The sequence below is a fragment of the Electrona antarctica genome, assembly GCF_951216825.1.
Source record: "Electrona antarctica genome assembly, chromosome: 23".
Classification (NCBI taxonomy): domain Eukaryota; kingdom Metazoa; phylum Chordata; class Actinopteri; order Myctophiformes; family Myctophidae; genus Electrona; species Electrona antarctica.
In genome coordinates this window covers 11,870,625-11,896,163 of record NC_136804.1, presented here as the reverse complement: position 1 = coordinate 11,896,163, position 25,539 = coordinate 11,870,625, and the positions used below count along the sequence as shown (strand labels likewise).

Sequence of the window (25,539 nt, the reverse complement as noted above, 5' to 3'; positions counted from 1 at the left end):
CTGCATGGGGCTAAAGTGGTTAATAATCGTTCTTTTCAATAAACATTTAGAGAATTTGACTTTTGTCCCGAGGGAAGTGGAAGTCCTTTTTCCAGGAGAGTAAAAAGATAGCGTCCGAATTCTTCATCCTGATAACTCCAAGAGAGCTTAAGAACCTTTGTGTTGCTGTCTTTAGCTGAAGTGCCCACTTTGATGACTATAGACTTCACCGTGACCGTGTTGTCAGGGAGGTACTGGATCGTGTAACCTTTTAACACACTCTGCAGGTGTGTGTAGATTCTGTGGACGTCAGGGTCACTATGGGGGTCCTGGAGTTGCACAATACAGGTGAAGCGTAACTGATGTTCCTTGAGGCCCAGTTCCATCAAAGCATCCTCCGGCGAAACCAACTTCCGACTGTTTTCTTTCAGGATCAGCGTTCCATGTATGGTGCGAGGTTTCTTTGGATCTGGAAGAGGCCCCCCGTAACCCATTCTCCTCTTGAGCAGTTTGAGTGAGATGTCCACTTGTACAATAGGGTCGGTGGTCACGGTCACGGTCTCTCCATTACGTGGCATGTAGCAGTTTATGCCAAACTCCTCAATTTTGCCCTTGAGGAACTCCATCTTCACCGTCTCCCCGTGAACAAGTAGCACGTTCCGAGGCTCCGCCATGAGGATGAGCTGCATGATGCCCTTGGCGTCTGCGTGGGCACTGAAGGACATGTACTCCACCTGGAGATTCACGTCCAGCGTTCTGCCGTCCATCTCCAGCTTGCGCTCCCCGTTGATGATCTTGTTTCCGATTGTCCCTGGGGCACAAAACCCAGGCAGGATTATCATGTTCTTGTCATCACTGGCCCACTTCTTGAAAAGGTGTAAAGACTGACCACCAGACAGCATACTTGGTGTGGATAACACCACCATAGATCCAGCATTATCTGCATAGGAGTGCTCAAAGGCTTTGATATGCTCGAAGTCAAACATGTTTCTCTGTACAAAGCTCTTGCGAATCTTCTGGTTGGTCCATGTTATGAAGGCCTTGTAGTAGTGATTGGCCTTCTCCGTCATCCCAGTGCAGAAGTAGATTGGGGCCTTCAGGTTCATTCTCTTCCAAAATGAGTCCAATAGGATGCACAGTTCCTGTGCTTTCCCCAGGGCTGAAACCGGAATGAGAACCTTTCCTCCTCGTTCTACTGTCTTGTGTACTTTCTTCAGAAAGTCTCTCTCCCTGCATATCTTTGAATCACGGATGGTGGTGGCATATGTGGACTCTGAAATGAGGAGGTCTGGATGACACTTATCGATCCATGCAGCCCCTAAATGCGTGTCGGACGTCATGTTATAGTCTCCAGTGTAGACCACAGACTCTGATCCTACTGTGATGAGCACCATGACTGCTCCAAGAACATGGCCTGCATAGTAAGCCTTGATCGCCAGCACATCGTCTACCTGCACAGTTTGATGCAGGTATAACGGAATCACTTTCTTCATGCAATCCTTGATCATTTGCACAGTGAAAAAGTTGCCATCTCCCTTTTTGTCAACACTCATCTTCCGGAAGTCTTCCAGCAAAAGAGGGCAAATGGCTTTTGTGGGGAGGGTCATGTAGATGGGCCCATTGTAGCCCACCATCTCACTCATATATGGCAGAGCACCGCAATGGTCCAAGTGGTAATGGCTGATGATCACGCAGTCTATATTCAGACGTCCGTTCTGCATTATGTGGGTGAAATCGGGGAAACGTCTATCGTCATTGTGTCCCATTTGCATTCCACAGTCCAGCATGATGTTCTTGCCTCCAAATGACACAAGGATGCAGCTGCGACCAATATCCTGTCCAGCACCCAATGGTGTTACTTTGATTTCAGGCATTGCGCTTATTTGTCCTACCAAATCTATATGTTGGCCAAGTAGACTGACTTTTTGAAGCTTTTAACTATGAGCACAGCTCCCGCTGTGGATGTAACTGTATTAATGAGTCAACAAGGGCTCTCACATTTATTTACACATACTCTCCCAAATTGGTGCGTCACAGCTGCACATCAATTGGACATGTATGTCGTTGACGACATGAGAGATCAAACTGAAATAGCAAAGGTTTCACACCAAGTATAGATCAAAATGTCACAATGCATAATTGCGATGCAACCCATTGTGAGCTTGTAGATCTGCTATTTTTGAAAAGGATTTTACGAAAATTGTAGATTTGCGGTGGTGGCTCAGGGGTAGAGTGGCTGGATGGTAACCGCAAGGGTCCCAGTTCAAACCCGGGCTCCCCCAGAGTTAGTGTCGAAGTGTCCTTGAGCAAGACACTGAACCCCTAAATGCTCCTGATGTGCTGGTTGGTGCCTTGCATGGTTTCTGCCGCCATCAGTGTGTGAATGTGTGTGTGTGAATGGGTGAATGTAATGCACAAGTAATGCACAATATATGTAAGCGCCTTGGATAAAGGCGCTATATAAATGCATTGTGATTTTTGTATGCAAAAATCACACTCGGGTGTGACGATCTATAGAACACAATGGCTCTGAACATCCGGTCCTGGGACCACCAGGGTTCCAAATGGACCGTTACAGGCCTGTAGGACCATTTGTACACTGAGGTGCCAAATACCAAAATGGGGGTCCTTGGAAATCAAAAGGACGAGAAGCTGGTTTAGGCATCAGGCCACGGCCCTATACTGTCTGTTCCCCTCTGCTCAGGGTTGGGGATGTGTTGGGGGTAATGGTTGACGGAGCATGCAGGTGATCCTTTAGGCACACATACAGTTGGGTGCCACCGATATTGTCCCTTATCATTTGACCCATTTAGGCCTGACCTCAAAATTTTAAAAAATCCTTCTAAATGCTCCAGTTTTCTGAAATAAATATTTTCACGATTTTTCAAAAATAGCAGACCTACAAGCTCGTAGCGCGCCACTCGGTGGCGCGCTATGAGCTTGTAGATCTGCTATTTTTCAATAGCTAAATTATAACAATGTTTAAAACACCAAAAGGGGTTCCCGCCCAAAATGGGTTAACTGTCCTTTTGCGCAGATCACGCAAACCTCAGCAAAAAGAAAAGGACAATATCGATGGCCTCCAACTGTACACGTTAGGCATTAATCTCCACCGACGGCGTACGTCTCTTAATGATGAGCGGTCCAACATTGTCGCCCGTCTCCTCGTTGTCCTTGTTATGGGAGCCGTCACAGTGCGGGAACGTCTTGGACTTCCAACAGCGGCAGAAGACAGCATTGGTGCCGATGTCCTCCATGTCAAAGGTGTGGACCACCTTGGGGCTGTCTTTGCTGATGCACGAGTTAACCCACTGGGCCTTCTTGTGGCCGCTGTGTCTGCCCAGGTACCGACCCACCAGGAAACCTGCCGTGGCTGCCATCAGCGCCACCGGGACTGCAACAATTAGCTGCTCTTTTGATATCAATTTCATTGACATCAATTAGATTTTGACCTGTTTCTGTCCTGTTTTTCTATTCTCTCCTGCTTCTGACTGTCAACCTCTACCCTCTCTCTTCCCACGAAAACGACCATATGACGGAGCATGCACAGGAAAAAAATATTTACACCTCTGTAAACCTCTGATGTGACAATTAAGTTTGATTCCGATTGTGATTGTAGCGAAGAGATTCGCTTGTCATGTACTCCCCAGGTACCGGCGGTTGCTGCTGTATTGTCGAGGGAGATTACAGAAATGTGGCAGAGCAAGGTCAGCCCGGCGTTCTACACGTTTACTTATATATCCCAAAGCCCTCCCAAAGTAATGTGTCACAGATACACAGCACTGATTTGACGTCATCATGGTTGCTATGGAGATTAAAAAGCATTTCTATGACATGGCTTTAATGGTGCGTTCACACGGGCAGATGTAAAAGATGCAGTCTACCATATATTGTCAATGGAAGCCAGCGACATGACGATGCAAAGACTCAATGATGCATGTAGCTGCTCCAAAATTGACAATGAATGGTAGACTGCATCTTTATACGTTAGCTATGTAAGCGAAGCGATGATTTAAGATCAATTTAGAAATTCAGTAGGGAATTCAGGGATTCCATACCTTCTGGCAGAGCATTCCACACTGAGGCCTCTTTTCCACTAAAATAACGTAGGTTCTAGAACTTGTTCCGTTCTAGATTCTTGGAACCTTTCACAGAACCGGCGACCATTTTTTTGGCTCCAGTGGCAGTTCCAAACCCACATTCAGGGTTCTGATCTGAACCAATTCATTTTCGTGGAAACACTGAATATTAGGCAGGAGAAAATAACTGAACCAGTTCAAACCCGGTGGAAAGGGGGCCTGCAGTGGTGGCGTAGAGCAGGGGTTTTCAACTGATTGTGAACCAGGAACCACCACCCTGACTTTAGAATCAACCTGGGGACCACTGTTGCATTGGGTGGGGAATCTGGTGATATGGGCTAAGATTAATGCTTTTGTAACACTTGCTATGCATCCCATGTGTATACATTCCACTGTCTGTTTCTCTCACTGTCCATTGACTACTAATAATTTCCTAATAATAATGACTCAACCAGACAATCAGCTGCACTTCCCCCTCTTGAGATTTCTAACTCCCTTTTTCTGTTGAATTTCTTGACCTCCAATTTGTCGGTAAATGACTACATGGACGGTCATCATATAGGTCACCAGGTCATTCAGTTCACTGTTTCTCAACTAGTGGAATGACATTTTTAAAAATCAACAAATCCTATACATTACTAAATGAATGGTCAGGGACCACATGCAATACTTCCAGGGACCACCAGTGGTCCACGGACCACCTGTTGAAAACCCCTGGCGTAGAGCCAGTCTTTTGTTTCCCTCGTACCTGGCCTGCACAGCACACCTTATCACAGTAACCTTGGTTGTATGTATAGCATTTAAGCTGCCCTGAGGGCAGCATTCAAAAGCTGCCCTGCTACCACCCTACTACTTTTCCCCATACTGTACATGTTTTTCCCTATTATGATTTCCTGTTTTTTATAGAAGTGTATATGTGTATGTCTCTAAATGTTCTGATGAATTGAAAATTGTGGACCCTGTTGTAAACACTTCTCAATGCTTTATCATATGGTTCGTCCACAAGTGTTTTTTGTATTGACTTTGCTTTCGTTTTCAATCAATCAATCAATCAATCAATCAATCATGTTTTACCTTCAACGTGTCTGTTGTTCCACCTCTGGCCAGTTGGTGGCGGTAACACACCATTAGTTAACGGTGACGCAAATGTAGTATCCCATATACTGGAGTGCCGGTGTTGTCAGGCAACTGCGGACGCGTGGAGACAACAGATTTATTTGGGCTGTTTTACTTAAGATCAATAGGCCTATTATATAAAACTATAGCATTAACCCGAGTTAACCGCTATGGCTATATCGCGAGAGACCTCACTTGGAAAGACGAATTGACTACTACACACAGTCACACCATCATCACCATGAGTCACACAGACAACACATTTAATGTCGTCTCCATTGGTAGCGCAAACCAGCCAATCACAAGCACGCCTGTCCCTCCAGGCTATGGGATGCAGAGCCTTCCTATCAGCATCCTGCTGTTGCAACAGTAAACACACTAACACAGTGACAGTCAAAGCGGCGCAACGCTACAACAAACACAACATAAGAGGTAAGATTTACAACTCTACTGCTATATTTGTATCGTTCTTTTATTATTATGTCTCAACTGTACGCGTTGGCTCTATGCTCGTCTGTTATATTAGTGTTAAATGAGCAGAGAGTGATGTGGCTATTGTATTATTAACATATGTTTCTAGTATGGCACATATGTGCCATACTAGAAAAAGATACAGACATACGTCTTCAAGAAAACTGTTAAGTATAGCTGCTGATATTGCCAAGGGCTCTGTTTATTTCCCTACATGTTTAGAAAAGATGTAATATGGCTCAGATCCACCAACAGTCTCAGACTGGTATTAAAGCAAATCTGATCAACAAACGGAATATGGGTGATTCTGGGACACCAGCAAAGCAAAGCAGAGCAAAGCACGCCTGTTCAACCGGTTTGCTTGATTTTTTTTTGATTGAATATTTAGGCCTATTACAGTTGGCAAATAATACAGTGGTACTGTACGTATACTGTACATACACAGCAGTATGTCTACATGCCCTTCAACAGAGATTATCTGGATTGTTATAGTCTATATAGGTACAGTACAGTCCATCATCAGATTCAGAACTGGGATTTCAGTAAATATTTACTGATGCAAATGCTTGGACCACTTGATAACCCAAATAACAACAACAACACCCAGTCTGTAACTAATCTCCCTTTCCCTTTCTATGTGGGTTTCTGGTATTTCAGGGCGGAGGGCTGGCCGACATACCTGTCTTATGGTGACACGGTGACACCTCGTCTTACCTCATCCAAAGGTGCACCAGAGGTAGTTACGGTAGATGACTAGGATTTTACTAAGCTTAACTTAAACCTGAACCTGATGTTGTATGACAAATAGCAAAAAATACACATCACATCATGTCATCATGTCATGTGGCAGCGGTGGCCGAACGGATAGCGGCGCGGTCTAGATACCGGAAGGTTCCCAGTTCGAACCAGCCGTCCGACACGTTAAAATTACCACCGCTGAAATGCCCTTGAACAAGGCATCAACCACTACGATGAAATGTGTTCTATGAGCTTAGCCCAGATACCCTGGGTAAATATAGATTTCATTTCATTTCATTTCATGTTGTGAGCTAGTAAATGGGCAATTTATTTAGGCTGTTATTGAATTAAGAAAAAATATATATATATATTGATTGATTGATTGATTTTTTATTGCACAGTAGGCTATGCAGAATGGGTACATTTCAAACGAAAGCACAAATCAATACAAAAACTGTAACTTTGTGGACAATCCATGATAAAGCATTACACTTATTTACAACAGGGTCCACCATTTTCAATTAATCAGAAGAATGCAGAGTCCAGTGTTTTATAAAGTAAACAATTTAGTCCAAAATTGAGACCCCAGGGTTAATGTAGCGTACATACTTCTATATTTCTTATTAAATTGCAATCATCAATCATATCATACAGATTACATTTCCCAAATGGAAATGCATGTATTTAAAGGACCACTTTTCAACCCATCTTCATATAATAGGTCCTCACTAATAATCATCATAAAATAAAACTCAGTCTGTCTCATAGGAGGGCTGTGGGCAGTTCAGAAACCCGTCCACCAGTGACATCATCGTTAGGTAGATTTTTTACAAAAATGTTTAGATTTTTATTATCGTGAGAACGATGGCTTCCTTTTTCACATTGCAACTTTTCAGGACTAGAAAGCCTGCAGTTTCTATTAGCTTGGATTCCCCATTGATGATGTCACTGGTGGACCGGTTTGTGAACTGCCCACAGCTTTCCTATGAGACACAGACTGAGTAGAAAATAATTGTGCCATTTTATCATGATTATTAGTGAGGACCTATTATATGAAGATAAGTTGAAAAGTGGTGAAGTGGTCCTTTAATTCAGTCCGACCTGAAGGAGGGTTAAAACATAATCCATTACAGCCATAAAAACAAATGACAAAATCAAATGGCAAAATCCAACCTTGTGTGTATCGATACATGCTTCAGCATACAGCATTCCACCATAGCAACATCTCCAACTACTTGTACTAGTTCCAGGCAGCCTGAAAGCGTTGTTCCCTAGGTTCCCAGACCTTTTCAGCTCGAGACCCAAAAGATTAATTTGGTGTCTCCCTGGGACCCATATTAATTAAACTCTTAAGCCCTATTCCAAAAACAGCGAAACTAGCCGAATCCAAGCTCACGATGCGTCGCAATGTCACGTGTTGTGAGCTTTGTTGATGTGTTTTGTTCGACTTCCTTTTTGTATGTCTGAATAATGTTTAAAAATACATCTCTCTAGCAATAAACGTAAGCAAAATGTTTTTTACTCGTGACTCATTATAATTAAAGTCCTCATTCAGACTTCTACCAGGGTATCTAAACATGAACTCTGGCCGGCGTTTTCATTTCATTCACAGACAAAGCTGTTGTGTGTGTGACTGTGGATGTAGGCCAGTGCGTCCTCCTAGCCGCCATTGTGGACCACCTTAGCTGATCCCCTCCTCCTCCTCCTCCTCCCGTGGCTGTTCCCTGAAGTCACACCTGCTCCACCTCCCCCCCCCCCCCCTTCACCATCCTCCGTCCTCCTCCCAGCCAGCTGACCCTGTGATGCCTCCCTCCTCGTGCTGTGGCTACCTGTCGCAGTACACCCATCATCACCTCGCAGCCTTCCTCCTCACCTTCTTTAGGTAATCTAGTTACGCAACGCTTCCCCGCCTCTCTTCGCAGATGGGTGGGCCTCGTGTACTATTCCGATTCTGTACAGTACAGAATCGGAATAGTACAGACTGTACTATTTGGCCTGCAGAATAGCCTACATCTTCGTGATGTCACTGATCACATGGCCCCAAGTTCTAGACCTCCAGTTCTAGGCTAAATAAAATGCTTTCTAATTTACATTTAGAAAGCATTTTATTTACAACACACTCGGTACACAGAACATTCCCCAGTGTTAATTCATCAAGAGTCTATTTAATGAACAGTGAGGATTTGCTACTGTGAGTGGTGAGTTAATGTTTGACTGCACAGTAGTTTTAAATATCCAAAGTGTGAGCCCATTTCAAACGTACTTATCAGGAAAGTCTAGATAAGAAATGTAAAGTGAGGTGTGCAGCTGTGCCTTTAAGAGACTACACTCACACTTGAGACAAAACCCCAACGTGGCGGTTTTGGACCACTTCCAGCCAACCAGACCACTCTAAACCTTCTAGGCCTAAAGTCTTACTTAGTTGCGCACCACGTAATAGTGTAAAATGCAAAAATATCAGATCTAGGGGTAATACAATTATCAATAATATATATACTGTATATTTTTCAAATCGTTCAAGAAATGGCAAAAATAGCCGATCTACAAGCTCACAACGTAGCATATGTGACACGCTGTGAGCTTGTAGATCGGCTATTTTCGCTATTTGTGTGCCACACTGTTGTACAACAAAGTATGTAAATTGGGAGTCTTTCTCCAACCTACAATTGTTGCCAAAATAGACTAGTCTCTTTGAGACCCATGAGTGCTACTAAATGATAGGCAACTCGTTTCAGAACTGCAGTTACCACTGCCAGACCCCTCAGAGTTAAAATGATTGGCTCAGGATTTTTGCGGTATTACTGTGTTTCTTCTCCTAATCTCCCTTGGTTCTTTTGGGCCTGCCGCTTTTACACTGCAGACTGAGTAGACGGAGGCTGAAAAGAAAACCACTTTGAGAACCTGTTTGTCCGGTCTGTCACACAAGACAAAACCTACACCGCAATGCATACGTAGCATTCAAACACTGCATCGAGCTACTATTATGCGAGTATGCAGAAGTTAGAATAGAGTATGTACTGAATGACTGTGCTATTGTGTAATACGTTTGAGCTCACTGCAGATCTATAATGGCAATCAGTGATTAATGCAAAGGCTTGCGTCTACCTAAACAAAAGTGTGACATGAATTCTCACATTGTTTGACGACTACACAGTAAAATCCACAATCCACATTTGGTGCCATTTGTACCCCCTCTGAGTTGTGGAGAAAAAAAAACCACCGCTCATCTATATATGTATATATAAAGAAAGGAAGGCTCCGCACAAAATCATATTGTTTAATTTTTTATATCACAGATTCTAAATCCTGACCTAAGTTTTCTGAAAAACTCAAAAATATTTATTCAAACAGTTCAAAACATTTATATTGCTATGTACTGTGTACTGTACTGTACACTGTACCAAAATGTGTTCCTGTCTTGCAAGGTATAGTTACAAATAGGCCGTTTCCCGCCCACAATTTTACGGTACGCTTGAATATAATTATGTGCCGTGCAGGCTACCAGGTTGTTGCTTTGCTAAGATACTCTGGGCCCTATTAAGCAAGTGGAATCTAATTACATATAATTTTACAGTTTTTAAGACGTGGGGGCGGGTGCAATGTCATATTACAATTATGGGCCAGGTAAGAAGCGCTTTCGACACCCCGTGGTGTGAGCAAAACGGCCTTGAATTAGTCATGGGAGTGTTTAAGGGAGTTTTGAGGCTTACCCAATGAACATGTCCGTACTATTCTCTTTACGACACCAGCTGATGATGCGCCTTTTTCGGCAAGTGGTATTACATTTCTGCAGACTGGCACCATAGACATGACATGACTTTGTCACATTTGGGTTAATTATTCATATTGCACTGCATGCTGTCACCTTTATGCCTCCAAAGAACAGTTCCACAAGCTGTCACAGCCATGATGTGCATAGCTTGTAGGCCTATGTCTCTATTTTGTTAAGTAACTTGCAGTTTTCATTGGAAAGTCATTACAGCGGCGCAGCCATATGCTAAGGGAGGGAGATATACGCACATCGTCACTTAATTTGTTTCTGTTCTAAGCATGAAAAACAGCTGTAAAAATATGTATTCTAGTTGATTTGATTCATAAATGAATAACTAAGACTTTGAAATGGCACCTACCTATACCTTTCAGATCGGAATGGAACTGCGAGTAGATACGCAGCATTGGCTGGCAAATTGGCAATCCATGCGTAATGTTCCCAGAATCGTCTAACCCCCGAACATACAAGTTCGTTTGATATTGTTTAATTCGATAAAAATAGAACCATGTACCATACAGCGAATGAAAGCAAGATTCCTAAGGAATATGGGGATTTTTACATTTTAAAAAACGGTTGAGAAATGAGAGAACCATGAGTGTTTATAATATCAAATATTATAAGAATAATATGAAAGACAAACGGGCTGTGAAGAGCTCAGCTCACCATCCCGACAAGGAGGAAATATAGCCTATAGTGCATGCACGTATATGCACTGACTGTTGCACACACGCTCTTTATTTGTTTCTATTGAAAAACACCAGTAAAATAACGTTTATTTTATTTTATTTCATTCGAGTCACGACGAAGGAATGAGTTGAAATGGCATACGTGGGCCATGCGTATTGCTGCGGCCCCAATGTTATGGTCTTCGCTCGTAGCATTTTATTGAAGAAGAATTGAGTGGGGTGTGATACAGCGTATGAAAGCAAACCTCCCAGTGATTATGGAGATGTTTTAATTTTTAAAAAAGGTTTAGAAATGAGCGATATATGACCCTTTATAATCTCAACGAGAAAGCCAGAAAACTCGCTGTTGCCATGTCTCATAGAAACAAGTAAATAGGTCTATAAACATACTCCCAAAAGAATCGCATATAACAGGGGTCTACAACCTATTTTAAATGAAGTGCCATGTTTTTATTTTCTAGACAGTGAGTCTGCCATATCAAGATTCCTTTTAATGACACCACATTAAAATTTCCAGCATATTTTGATTGTCCACAAATATAAAGTTCTTCCTTCTTTTTACATATTTTCTTGCACATTGTTATAATGATCATTATAAATATATATCCCCCTGCAGTCAGAGTTCATTGTTTTAATGAATGAATGTGATGCATTGTGAGCTGGTAGATCTGCTATTTTCAAAAGTAATCTTTGAAAAAAGTGACAATAAGAATATTTTTGAAAAATGTTATTGAAACATTTAAAAACACAAATCTGTCATGGGGGTCACTGGCTTAGTTGGGCAAATGCATTCATCTGGGGGTCCTTGCCATGGGAATGTCGCTGTGTGAGGATCACTGGTTTAAACAACATTAGGAGAAAAGCCCAAATAAGCACTTTAGAAACAAGAAAAGCAACCACAACTACCAATATTTACAAGCAACTTTGCAGAAAAAGAAGCCGCTTATAATAAACAGACATGGCAACACTCCAGCAGCACTCCAGAGCCGCTCAAGTGTCAAATCAAACAGTGCTTTTTGCTTTTAAGACGTGGTCAGACCCAGGCGGAATCGGTATGCGCTGAGTGTTTTTAGGTCAAGGGGCTTAATAGCAAATTAGCGCAAAGCGAAAATAATTAACATATGGACACTCCCCCAATGCTAAATTATGCAGGAACGTGGTATTCCATATGAGTGAGCGCTCACCACGGCTTCCATAATACGAAAAGGCGCAGAGCGAGGGCGAAATCTGTATTACCGCATGGGTTTTTCGTCTTGCTTAATAGGGCTCTCTGTCTCTCTCATTATCTCTCTCTCTCTCTCTCTCTCTCTAGCTATGTGCTGCTGCACGCGTCCAGGAAGACGTTCAGTAATGTGAAAGTGAGCATCTCGGCTCAGTGGACCCCGTCCGTCCACAATGCCAGCGAGCCCCCGTTCTCCCCGGGAGAGGTAACGTATTAGCAATAATCATCTGTACAGTATCACTGTAATTCCCTGGAACACGTGACGCATTTAAAACCTAAACACCAGTCTGTAATAATTTAAAGCCAAATGTTTATTTATGGATATAAAATACACTAGAACACGAGTCACCTCACGAGATCACCTAGTGTTCTAATTCTAAACACGTATATATGACTGACTTTTGATTGTAAAAACTAAACACATTTATGTTTTTAAAAAGTGTTACCGGCGATTAAACATGTTCTTCAGTTTATAATCTAAACACTGTGACACCTTTAAAAAGTGTTACAAATAAGTGTTTAGAACCTAAACGCTTATATGCAACGCAGCGCGAGTAGGACAAGAGAAGGTCACCTCCATTCCAGGGGAATTGTTCCACTGGCAAAAATTATAATAATTGCACTCCAAAGATAGAGCAGGTTACACTCCCCCCACCCTGTGTAAGAGGTCATCTGTGGGTGCAATCACAATAGACCACTGTTAGATAGACTCCCCTCTCCTTTTGTGTTGTGTTGTTACTCAGTATTGTACTGGCGGAAGTGGTTCCGAATATAGTGGAGCTTATCAGTTGTAGCAACATGGTCTGTCAATATGCAGAGATCCATGGAATGTACCGTAGAGTATAGAGGGTATGTGCATGCACATACCCTGAATGAAAAGAAAGAAAGACTATGCTCGGTTAAATGGTTATTCTGATCTTTGTGTGTGTCCCAGACATGGGAGGACAACCGTCTGTTTAAAGATGAAGAGGAGGCCACACTATTCCTGGGAGCCCTGGACACCATATTCCTCTTCTCATATGCTGTGGTGAGTGAGCACTGAATGTCAACATACATGCACATGTACATGTACCGCTACTCAACAAGTAGCTACTGGGGCAGTAGAGTTCTCATGTGTAGGGTCACCTTTTTTCCCTCACATAGTAGTAGTTTTAATTATTTTGTTTGTTAGTTTTTGGTAAATGTACTAACCTTGCTTTTAGTGCCTGTTGGGCACTGGCCTACTTGGAACGATGCATGTTGTAAATGAATGCCCCACCCAGTTATTATGTCTGTGTCCCTTGTATTTCCATATATGGATTTATTTGTCAGGCATGCCCAAATATGTAGTCCCCAGCTCAATAAAGGAGATATGGTAACCAAATAGACCGTTAGATCTTTAACTCTTGAGAGCGTAAAATGAAACCAAAATGGACCCTAAAGGTCTCCACACACCGGGCGCGAATCGGATGCGAATTCGGATTTTTAGCTGCGTTTCTCCATCGGTTTTCCGAAAAACGTGGCCGGTGTGCAACCACCTTTACGGTCCGGCTCCATTTGGTTTCAATTTACTCTCTCAAGTGTTACATTTTTGTTAAATAACTTAATTTACAAGAAGTCTACACAATTAGGCTAGAGAATGTAAATGAATTGTTATTTTGATCAACGTTTACCTGTTATCTCTCCTAATGGTGCCACATCAATACAGCATGGAAATGTGGACAAAATCGCATCAAACGACAACAAAATATTCTAAGTCTTCCATTGGTCTGAGAGGCTAAATCTCATCATGTGGTGGTCCGTGGCTCAAAAGTCGAATAAATAATGGGCCTAGATATGAAAAGGGTTGAAAACCACTGGTCTTCATGTTTTCCTTCTCCACGTGTGTTCTTGTCCTTGATGTCACAGGGTCTGTACATAAGTGGTGTAATCGGGGACCGACTGAACCTGCGCTATGTGCTATGCATCGGCCTGTGTGGCTCTGCTGTGGTGGTGAGGAGTTACTGTACACGTCTGTGTGCACACACACACACACACACACACACACACACACACACACACACACACACACACACACCACCTGTATTGTAACCTCTGTTTGTCCAGGAAAGGTGACCAAACGGATGGTTTTTCGCATAATATAACAAAGGCGTGGAATAATATTAGTTTTTGCGTGAATTTGAAACATTTCCACTTCCTTCAAGTTGCAATGACATAGTCACAACGTTTTCAAATAATGTAATCAACATTTCGATTTAAAGTTCGACTTGTGTTAGTGCCTAATTAAAATATTCCCATTAAATGGGCGTTAGGCCACGGACTCCCATTTCGTACGATTACGTTACATCTCTGGGAGCCCCATCAATTTGGGGGTCCTTGGCACGAAAAAGTTTGAGAACTACTGATTTAGAAGGCATTTGTAGAATCGGCCTCAACTAAGTCTCACTTTGAGAGCCCACGCAAAACTGCCCAAAAATCACTTTCACCTAGAAAATCCATTCACATTTTTTATAATTCAGCTGACTGTGGAGACACATGCTGGAACTTTTTACTTTGAAATGTTTTATAGTTTCTGAGTTATTTAATTTAAACGCCCAATGCATTCTCAATGGCGAAAACACAAACTTTGGCACCACGTATTAAAAGAAAATGATTTAAAAAATAAATAAAAAATAAGACGTCTTGGGCACTGCCCGTGCGGTAATACCAAAGACGTCCACAGACGTCTTGGGCAATTGATGTGTTAATGGGATAATAAAGATAAACATCTTCTTTTCGGGTGTCTTTGCAGGAGTTTGTGTTCGGGACCCTGACAGAATGGCTCCATGTCTACAACATCTACCTGTACTGTGGCCTGTGGGTCCTCAACGGCCTGCTGCAGTCAGCCGTGTGGCCGTGCGTGGTGGCTGTCATGGGAAACTGGTTCGGCAAGTCCGGGTGAGTCTGGGACTTCTGATCTGCTACTTTGATGCTTCTGTGTGATGCTGTAGTATGATCAAGTAGGGCCTTAATCCATTGAGACCTGGAACGCATCCATGTCACGTTAGCGTTTAACCACATTAACCATTAATATATAAAATAATAATAAAAAAAAAGTTAGCCCGACAGCAACAATATACATTGTGTTACGAATATAGCGAAAATGTACAAGTTCATAGTCTCTCAAGACAGAGTTGTTGTCTCTCACAATTTTCAAACACTTCCTTCCGCCAAAATAAGGTAAGTGGATGTCCTGGCCTTTGCAGTCGCATAAAACCGTTTCCTACTTGGATCCAATTAGTTACCTATCTAGCTTAGCAGAAATGGAATTATTTATTTATGAATTATTTATTTAAAATTGTATTTTCATGGAGATAAAGGACACAAATGTCTATCACAACGTTTGCGATGCGGAGTTACAGTCTCTGCAGCATTCGAAGATTGTGGAAGAGTTTCAGGGACGAACAAGCCCTCACGTTTTAGATTTGCCCAAAATGGTGATGCGGCGTGCCAGGGTTAGTGTTTCAAATGGATAATGTAATTAACCCACGATTTGGTAGCGTGGGAGTGGAGAGTTTGCTTCAGTTTAGCAAGTTCATGTCATGTGAGATACTGTAGATGAGAACTCTGTATGGTAAATGCCTTCTGTAAACTCAAGGGAATGGCTCAATGCTGCTTTGAGCTTGCCTTTCAACCATTCCCTTTAATCTCAGAAGGGCTTGTCCTTATCCACAATCACTTTATGCTGTTGACATTGCAGAAGAATATACTGTATGCGAGCAAGGACTGGGTGTGTGTGTTTACCAAATTGCAGGTTAATAATCTATCCAACATCTGACCTTACAACATGTCATCACGATGACCATAATCTAGAAATACACACACACACACACACGCACGCACGCATACATACACACACACACACACACTCACACTCACACATCCCCGCACATGCACACGCACATGCACGCTGAATCATATCCATTCATGCCAGTCTGCAGCCAAAACACAGGCACCATTCAGGGGCCTGAGTCACAGAATGTGCTTTTTTGGCAGTTGGAGGACTTGTAAACATAATTTGGGGATTTTAATAGCAAGAGTTAGGAATTCTGTTCCAAAATGTGATATGTGCCATTTCAACAAATCATGACATGATTGCACAATTTCAACAAACGGTCCTCTTTTGAAGAATCGTACGAGGTAATTTAAGTAACACTAAACACAATCAATATCCACTTGGTCTTATAGGCGAGGCTTCATCTTTGGGCTGTGGAGCGCGTGTGCCTCTGTGGGGAACATCCTGGGAGCCTTCCTGGCATCCAGTGTGCTCAAGTATGGATATGAGGTGAGACACACACACACACACACCACACACACACACGCGCGCACCAGTGGTTGGGGTTAGGGTTTTTTAGTAAAAGTAGCAATACCACAATATGAAAATACTCATTGTTACAAGTAAAAGTATTTGTACTAAAGTACAAGAGTAGATGGCTAAAGTGGACGTGGTTCTGTCTGTGTGTGTGTGTGCGTTCAGTATGCCTTCCTGGTGACGTCTGTGGTGCAGTTTGCTGGCGGCGTGGTCGTGTTCTTTGGTCTGCTCACCTCCCCCAAAGAAGCTGGTAAGTGTCCCAACGTGCTTCTTGGATATCGATTGCCGTACCCAGGGGTTGAATGTGTGTGAGACTCGCGTTGAATGCGTGTTGGTCTCACGGTTCATTCTAACCTGTTGTTAAAGCTACGATCCGGGACACATGTTTACATTTCTGTCTAAAGTATTCAATCAATCACAGATTGTATTGAACATGGCTCTCTGTCTCTCTCTCTATGGTGCGTCTCTCTGTCAGGTCTGAGTTTGGAGGAGGAGCCGTGTGTGCGGCGGGTGGACACGGTGGACACGGACAGCCACCGGCCTCTGATGAGTGACGAGGAGGAGGAGGGGGAGGAGGAGGAGGGGGAGGGGGAGCGGGAGGTGGAGGTGTGTGACGGAGGCTACTACTCCATCCAGGGACAGGACGAGACGCCGCTCCATCCGCCGCCCCCCGTCCCCATCGGCTTCTGCCAGGCCTTCTGCCTGCCCGGCGTCCTGCCCGTGAGTCTGCATTATCTTATTAATACAAATATCTCAATTATAAAGCGGGGGGGGGGGGGGAATAAAATCATCAAAATCAATAAAAACTGTGGAAAGGGTTGGCTAGGGAAAGCAATATTGAAGAGGTGGGCATTGAGGTTGGTTTTGAAGGTTTAGAGGGTGGGGGCATCTCAGAGTTTTGGGGAGTGCATTCCACAGGGTTGAGGCAGCAACGGTAAAAGCTCTGTCGCCCCAGGTACGGTAATTGGTCTTGAGGACGTCTTGCAGGTTTGCATCACCAGACCTGAGGGTGACTGAGAGCTTGCATATCTGCTATTGCCAATACAAATATTGAAGACACTTCGTTGTCTGCCTCTGGGCATGTCACGATGCTTGTACGAAATAAGAACACCGTGTTGAAAGTGGTTAAGATGCATTCCAGCTAGGGGAGAGTCGCACAGGACACAATTCTAACTTGTGACGTCCTCACTATAATATTGTTTTATTTGTATAGCATCTTATACAGGCCTCATAGAATTCCAGTAAGATAAAACAATAAAAGTTAGATAAATACACATTTAGACAAAAAGAAGAGCTAAACCTCGACAGGCGTATGTGAGTTTAATGAGTTGAACCCTGAGTTGAATTGATTGATTTGATTGATAATTCTCATTACCCCCCCCCCCCCCCCCGCGTTGCAGTATTCCCTGTCCTACGCCTGTCTGAAACTGGTGAATTACTCCTTCTTCTTCTGGCTTCCGTTCTACCTGAGCAACAACTACGGCTGGAAGGAGGCCCAGGCCGACCGACTGTCCATCTGGTATGACGTGGGCGGGATCATCGGTGAGTGACGAGCGTGCCCCACCAATAGTATTGAAGACGACACCGAGTGTGTTCACGTCGTACACGTTGATGATACAGCGAACCCATCGTACCCCGATTAGGGCATTACACCTTGGATATAGGTATGATAATGTAAACATCACACCATTATGGTAATCTGATTAAGTATTAGGGTATACTTAAAGGACAGCTTCACCCATTTTCAATCTTCATGTAAACGGTTATCACTTAATCCTCATTATATTATGTAGGAACAGGAGTTAAAAGTTTGCGAGGCAGATGGAAAACTTTGAGTGATTGTGAGACCTTTTGTCCAAGAAGGATAGGGAGATAAAAGACATCACACATTGTTTCAATGTGCAGCAAAGACTAAATTTCTTGCCTGGGCAGAACTGGCCAAGACTGTCCACACAGTTGCTATTTAGATACCTCTTATATAGGATGCACGTGATAGGAACATGTGATATATGTCTTCTTTTATTGAAGTGACAAAGGTCATAATAAAAATAGACAATGCTCTTTGACTTCAATGCATTCCGTTCCAGTTCGCCTCCCAGTTCCTAGAAGAATGAGTTCTCTGTGTTCCAATATACAGTGTATACACAAGGTTTGAATTGTGAAAACCGACTGCAGTGACTTTTTCTTAACCACTTAAAGGAGCATTCAGTGATTTGAGTGATTTGGAAAACCACCCAGTCCACCCCGGTAACAAAATGTGCACATGCACGCTCTACAGTGGGGGGAAGTGCAACAGGCCAACAGCATGTGCACAAAGCCCGCCCCCACACGATCATGATTGGAGGAAGGCCTCTCTCATCCTGATTGGATGAAGGCTTTGCCACCCGCCACCAAAACTGAAACTAGGGTTTTTTGACCCCAGGGGCTCACTGGGGACAGGGAGGAACTCCTTATATGGTCAGCAAACTCTATAGTAGGGAGGATTATCCAGAAAAAAAGAAAAAATAAGTGATATTTAGATTAAGTCAAATCACTGAATATACCTTATTGTGGACCTGATTTACAAGCTCATTGTGACACAGTGTAAGCTTGTACAGTACAGTAGATCATATCAAAAAGATTTTCACCCCATCCCCCCCAGCAAATCGAAACGGGTATACTTATTTAATTGATCACACCTGTGCTGGGTAGAGTCAACGAGACACAAGTGGCTTGAATCACTTGTGTCCATTGGTCTGTTTGCTTTGCCACCAACCAGACCTGTGTCTAGTTGTGCTTCCCATTACAAATTCAGTGGAGGTGAATGGGAACTTCTCGTAATGCCCTTAATGCCGTTCCATTTGTCCCCGTCTCTCTCAGGAGGTACAGTGGTTGGTCTGATCTCTGATTGCGTGGGAAAGCGAGCGCCTGTGTTGGCGGTCAGTTTGCTGCTGGCCATGGGGTCCCTGGTGGGCTACAGCCGTGAGTCTGAACACACACACAAACACACACAAACAAACAAACAAACAAACTTATTTTTTATTAAATATTTGTATTAGTCAAAAATGTAAACAGCATGTGGTACAGTCAGACATGAGGTTAAAACAGGGTTCCCACTGTCATGGGATTCCTGTAAATATTATATGAGAAACACAATTAAATGCTTTGGGAAATGTTTGTATATACATTGTTTTTTACTATTGATTTTGTAATTTGTTCACAATAAAAAAGAAACTGCCCCAAACATTATGAGAAATACCTGTGGCTTAATTGGCTTAGATGTGTACAGGACGTCACATGACAAAAGGAATGGAACTAAAAGCTGTAAATCTGCTCTTTTTGTCATTTGACACCTTCTCTAGAGTCGGTCATCGATGGCACACAGGTGTAAGAGCCTCGTTATTGCACTGTATGATTGCTATTGTTACAAATGTTTGGGAACCCTGCTAAACCCTGCTATAAAGACAACACATACATGTCCTTTGGACTTGTTTCCATTGTGGTACCATAGCATACCATAGCATAAAATAACACAATAATGCCATCAACAAAAGAAAATTTATTCGTATCTCTGAAAGTGTATAAATGTAACCAAATGGACCCTTAAACTGAAGATTTTGTGTATGTCTGATTCATATAATGTTAAAGTTTCCACTGTTAGCATATAGGAGTGGTGAGCTACCATTGAATAGAGTGTTTATCTAGGATAAATTAAGGGTGTGGCCAGGGTGGGCTTTTTCCACTTTGAAGACATTGGTTCCCATTATGAAAACAGAGGTGAACTTTCCCTATTATGCCTTTTTATGACCCCTGGTGGACTACAGGTGTAAATACAGACTTGTGTTACTGAATCATCCAAATTGTCATGGAGTGGTTCTCAAACATTTTCAAGTACCCTCAAACTGACACGTATCATTGGGTCACGGTCGGACAAATAATTCATTTTTTATTAGATGTATTCATTTCTACAGCAGTGGTGAGAGAGAGTTAAACCTATGATCTGAATGGGCAGTCTTACTCATTGGGTGAAATAATGGTGACATTAAACTGTCCCCCATTTTGCTAGGGAGTGGGACCCCCTGGAACACACCCAAGAGCAAGAGGGGTGTACTTTGAGACCACTTTGAGCACTTTGAGACCACTGATATAAACTTGTTGATGATTTGGGACCATTACTGGATCAAAAGTAATCCGAACTATACTGTACTATAACAATGTGAAACATTAGCCAAATTGTCAAATAATATAAGAAAGAGGTAAAATGTTTGCTCTAGACGCAGAAATAGCTGGTCTACAAGCTCACAAGCCTCGCATTGCGAGCTTGTAAGATAGGCTATTTTCACAATATTTTTCTGTGGAACTGAGTCAAAACGAAATGTAATGCCTCAACTTCTACAACTTAAAGCTTGTCAGGGTTGAGGGTCAGTTCAAATATGACTTTGTGGGGGTCCCCACTTCAAATATGATTATTTTGGTGGCCTGAAAAGTTTGAGAACTACTGGTCTATGGGACATTTTAAGTATGTTTTCTCATGGACAATCCAAACCTCAACCTCTTCATCATCTCATGTTTTACCCCCCCCCCCCCCCCCCCCCCCTCATCTCTCTCTCTCTCAGACTCTCCTGATGACAAGGTGGTGAATGCCGTTCTGTTGGCCATCACAGGCTTCTTCATCGGCGGTCCGTCCAGCATGATCAGCTCGGCCATCTCGGCTGACCTGGGCAGACAGGACGCCCTGAGGGGCAGCAGCGAGGCCCTCGCCACCGTCACGGGCATCATAGACGGCACCGGCAGCCTCGGAGCCGCAGGGGGCCAGGTACAAAACACCTAGTAGTGCTCAGATCTTGGACCCCTCTAAGCCATTAGAGCACGTGCCATGCACTTTTAGACATGGACGATCTGCGACGATGAAGTGTTAAGTGACCATGAATAACACGTTCTTGTCCTGCAGTACCTGGTGTCGCTGATCGAGAGCAGACTGGGCTGGATCAGTGTCTTCTACTTCTTCATCGTCATGGTAAGATACTGTGTATACACTTTTTGATTTCAATACCATAACAGAACTCTCAGGGTTACAGACCTGCTAATGTCCATTTGGAACCCCAAATACATGTAGCCTCTGGCTGCGGCCCACCTATTGTCAAATAGACAGTGTACTGTTAAAGTGGTTAAACTGATTTTGATGCCGTAGCAGATGAGGCAGGTTTACTCTGAAAAGCCCCGCCTTCCATTACCCCCCCCCCCCCCCCCCCAAATCCGGGAGGCATAATATTCCATTATTACGTTGCGCTCTCACATCTAAACTCTCTCTAGAAGTGTTTATATTCCAAACGAGATGCTTGCTGAAGTCAGAAATTAGTACAGAACATCAGCGTTTTGGTCAAAACCATGGAGAGCGCCTGTAGATTTAGAGTAAAACTTTAGTCGGGCCGTAAACAAGGAAGTGAACGGCAGTGCGCATGCGTGAAACAGGTCTAGGATTGCTGAAGAAGGAAAGGCCAAAAAAGAAGAAAGCGATCTTGTTTGATATCATTAAAAAGGACCTAAAGACATGTATACACGTCCAAGGCCCCCCACGGTTTGATTAGAAAAGACGTGTATACACGTCCTTAGCATAATTAGTGTTAACTAATTTAGCTGGGGGACCCCCTGGGCGTCACCCGACCCCACTTTGAGAACCACTGCCTTAGAGTAGACCATGGGACTCCCATTACATACACATTCTTATATCTGTGATACCCCAACCTATTCTGTAAAAGAAATGTGTACAAATCTCCAGTGGATAAGTAAATCTCTCCTGATGTCACTGCTGCAGATTGAACTGGCAATGAAATCAGAGTGATCTAATTGTGTGTGTGTGTGTGTGTGTGTGTGTGTGTGTGTGTGTGTGTGTGTGTGTGTGTGTGTGTGTGACTACAGACGGGATGCAGCATCGTGTTCATCGGTCCCCTGATCTTCAAGGAGCTACATGCCTTGTGGAGAGACAGGCGGGCTGTCCTCCGCCAGCTCTGAAGGCCTTAACGTTCCTTCTGCCCTTGTGGGGGAGTATTCTGGCACGGCAGTCTTTCAATTTTTCCCCGTCCACGAACAAGTCCAGCCTTCCGGGGTAAGCTTAGATACTTCGGAAAGGTCTGTCTGTCCGCATAGTGGCTCAGTTATCTGTACAGAGGAAAAGGTTTTTAGATATATAATTATACAGCATTGGATTTTGGGATTCTGCGGTTGTCGATGTCGTCTCCTCCTAACTTGAAGGTAATTGTGAACGATGGATGCACATCTTGATGCAGCGCGCTGTTGAGCAAGAGACAGGAAATGGCCACTGCGCTCTCTCTCTACACGTGACTGTGGATTGAGGAAGCAACGGAGGAAAAGTCGAAAATGTGAAATGTACTGTAAATAATAGTTCTACTCGTACACGGTCTTAAGCGGTCATCACGGTATCTTAGTTTGAGCTGCGTTGCAGAATCGCCCGTCCTGGATTAGAGCTTTTTCCTGGTTGAGACATTGTACTGTAGGACCAGGATGCAGCTTCTCAGTCGGACCTGCCTGTGGATTATTTCACTGTCAACTCGGAATGTATTATTATGTATAGTTGTATTTGTGCAATTGATATTTAACTTTTTAAGATGTGGTTTTACTTGAACAGCGTTGAGCTGAGCCGAGTCGGGTGAAAGGGAAATGCCAATTGTAACATTCAATAAGTCATCCATGTAGAGTCTTATTTTTAGGATATATATTGTATACTGTAAGCCTTTGTTTGTTTTTATCTTGTGTATAGAGGTGCTCCGATCGATTGCCCAGCGATATGAATCGGCTGATTTTCACTCCAAATGACTCGATCGGTGATTGGCAATTTTCCAGATCTGGAGAAACCAATGTTTAATACCATTTAAGTGGAATAAAAGTCAATCAGATATACAGTATAGCATAATATCACTTTGCGTCTTTGTGACAGTCCTAAACATTCTCCCCTTCCTCCCCACACACACACACACATAGGAACAGTTTTGACATATAATATATATATTTTAATTTCCAAAGATCGATATCGGCCCCAAAAAAACCTAATCGGAGCACCCCTACTTGTGTACGCAAAAAAATAAATAAAAAATTAACAGACAAACAATTGACACTTTCACAGTAGACAATAATTAGAAACAAGAACTTTAAGCAAATATGTATAGGCACAGTGTGCCTGCTATTTCATGTGTGGACAGGGGAAAGATCTTAATTTGGATCGAAATCGCTTGACTTTTATATTTTCGTTGCACTACAACTTGAGTACACAGATGGGGCACAATTACTTATTTAACTGAACAAACACACTACGTGTGTATCGATTAATGCACATAAGGGCCTTCCTTATATTGAGAGTTGTGCCATTGAGGGGGGCAGAAAACAGCGCCAGTCACATGGTTCATGTAACTCAAATAGATGCCCATAAACTCCAGTGCATTCCGTAAACTTCTGGTTCAGGGCTTTGTCACTATTCGCCAATAGGTGTGTGTGCGTGTGCGTGTGCGTGTGCGTGTGCGTGTGTGTGTGTGTGTGTGTAGAAGGCCTGGCCCGATGACGTGAATGGAGATGACGCAACTCTCTTCAATATCTCTGATGCACACATACCAAAACAAGGAGACTTTTTCAGTCCCTCTCAAAATGTCTTGCGCCACAACATTTTTTTAAACTGTACAAGCAGAAGTTGGTAGGTTTTCTTTTCAGCTTTTTCAGCTGTGCCAGTGTTGGGGAATATATATGTGAATATATATATATATATATATATAATATTTTAGCCCTAATAAAGAAAATCCATGGAATGCTGTTGCACATTACTTGGTCCTTAATGACTTCATTAGGGATGCTATTTACACTATTCTTGTGCTATTCTTCGTGATTATTTCATTGAATTACTTTTGAATCAATTAATTGAATAATTAAGAAGCATGTTTTATTGTTTTTTGAGGGGCACTATCCTCTCCAATGTCTGGCTTTTGAAATTACATCATATTGCTGCAAAGTCTTTGGACCTTTTGTTTGTTTAGAGCACTTTAAACATACATTACCAGTCGCCCCTCACGAGTGATTCTTTATATACCAACTGATTGATGAACCACTTAAAAGTGTTGTCGTACAACCGTGTTATCTAATGGTGAAAATAGCGGATCAACATGTGCGTTGTAAGCTTGTAGATCAGCTATTTTCACTATGTATTTTTTTGAGTGGTGCAAACCACTCCAACAACCAGCTTTGTTTGTACCTGTGTATGTGTGTACCTGTACGTGGGGCCACGTACAGATGAGCACGGTTGCTATGGTTAGTGTGTGACGTCACTGCACCACTCAGTTCACACGGGTGTGATTTTTTCTTTTCATCTATGATTACATCCCAAATAAGCGATAGATTATTGATTATTTCATTAAATTATATAGATTAAAACAAATAGATAAAATTAACTTGTTAGATTAATTGTTGGACCCGTTAATGCATGTTCTTTGTTTAGCAATGGCCAAAAGTGCAAACGTAGTGCACTGTTAATGCTAAAATACAGCATTTTGTCTTTAGTGAGTTTTGTTTGAAGCTGACTGAGTTTCCCTTCAGAACAGTGTGAGCTTGCATGTTTTGAGCATGATTTAAGAAGACATTGGGCTCCTCAAAGCACAGGTCTCCCCCAGGCCTGGTCACCTACCTAGGGCCCTCTAAGTTTGGAAGCCAGGGAGAGTCAATTGGAATGGGATCTGACCCCAGAGTTAATGTGTACCTAATTGTGTAGGCGTAGTAGCAACATGTGTTTTGAAGAAAACGCACAATGACGGAACATTTTATCTTGCACAAGCAGGGCCTATACATTGTGTCATGATCCAAGGAATCCAGGCGGAAAAGATGTTTATTCAACTACGCCGGGTGGTGTGGTGTGGTCTCCCCAACAGGAGTGTGTGGTGGAGACCGCCTCCAGCCACTGCAGATCATGTGCTAGCATATTCTACTGTAAAACTAGTATGCATTCAAATCCCAGATTGAACATTTAGTACTCATTCGGGAAACTGAGTTCTCTAATTTCACTCTTTTGACATTGGTAATCTGTGCTATATAGTAGAGCCTTCAACGTGCATCATGGTGGGTTAGTTGTAGAGCGTAAAATCGGACTGTTAAAATGTGTATTAAAGTTTAAT

At 42.8% G+C, this 25,539-nt stretch overlaps 3 protein-coding genes across 4 annotated transcripts; 1 reads left to right on the top strand and 2 right to left on the bottom strand.

The window, feature by feature from the left end:
* Positions 1 to 35: 35 nt before the first annotated feature.
* LOC306916375 (integrator complex subunit 11-like) lies at positions 36 to 1,853 on the bottom strand (the record flags this gene model as incomplete). Its single annotated transcript, XM_079494208.1, has 1 exon — positions 36 to 1,853. One exon carries the CDS (start codon positions 1,851 to 1,853, stop codon positions 36 to 38), a length of 1,818 nt encoding a protein of 605 aa, XP_079350334.1.
* Positions 1,854 to 3,074: 1,221 nt separating this feature from the next.
* On the bottom strand, positions 3,075 to 3,410 carry LOC306916374 (CDGSH iron-sulfur domain-containing protein 1-like; the record flags this gene model as incomplete). Its single annotated transcript, XM_079494207.1, has 1 exon — positions 3,075 to 3,410. One exon carries the CDS (start codon positions 3,408 to 3,410, stop codon positions 3,075 to 3,077), a length of 336 nt encoding a protein of 111 aa, XP_079350333.1.
* Positions 3,411 to 5,242: 1,832 nt separating this feature from the next.
* Positions 5,243 to 24,431, top strand: slc37a3 (solute carrier family 37 member 3). 2 transcript variants are annotated; one of them, XM_079494923.1, is made up of 15 exons: positions 5,243 to 5,606; positions 6,303 to 6,381; positions 7,996 to 8,265; positions 12,154 to 12,268; positions 12,998 to 13,090; positions 13,951 to 14,034; positions 14,834 to 14,979; positions 16,270 to 16,366; positions 16,559 to 16,643; positions 16,869 to 17,113; positions 17,794 to 17,935; positions 19,253 to 19,354; positions 20,989 to 21,188; positions 21,324 to 21,389; positions 22,292 to 24,431. In XM_079494923.1, exons 3-15 carry the CDS (start codon positions 8,186 to 8,188, stop codon positions 22,382 to 22,384), a joined length of 1,548 nt encoding a protein of 515 aa, XP_079351049.1. In that variant the 5' UTR covers positions 5,243 to 5,606; positions 6,303 to 6,381; positions 7,996 to 8,185; the 3' UTR covers positions 22,385 to 24,431. The 2 variants fall into 2 exon arrangements, with proteins under 2 accessions (XP_079351049.1, XP_079351050.1); XM_079494924.1 differs by having other exon boundaries at positions 6,303 to 6,390.
* Positions 24,432 to 25,539: the final 1,108 nt, after the last annotated feature.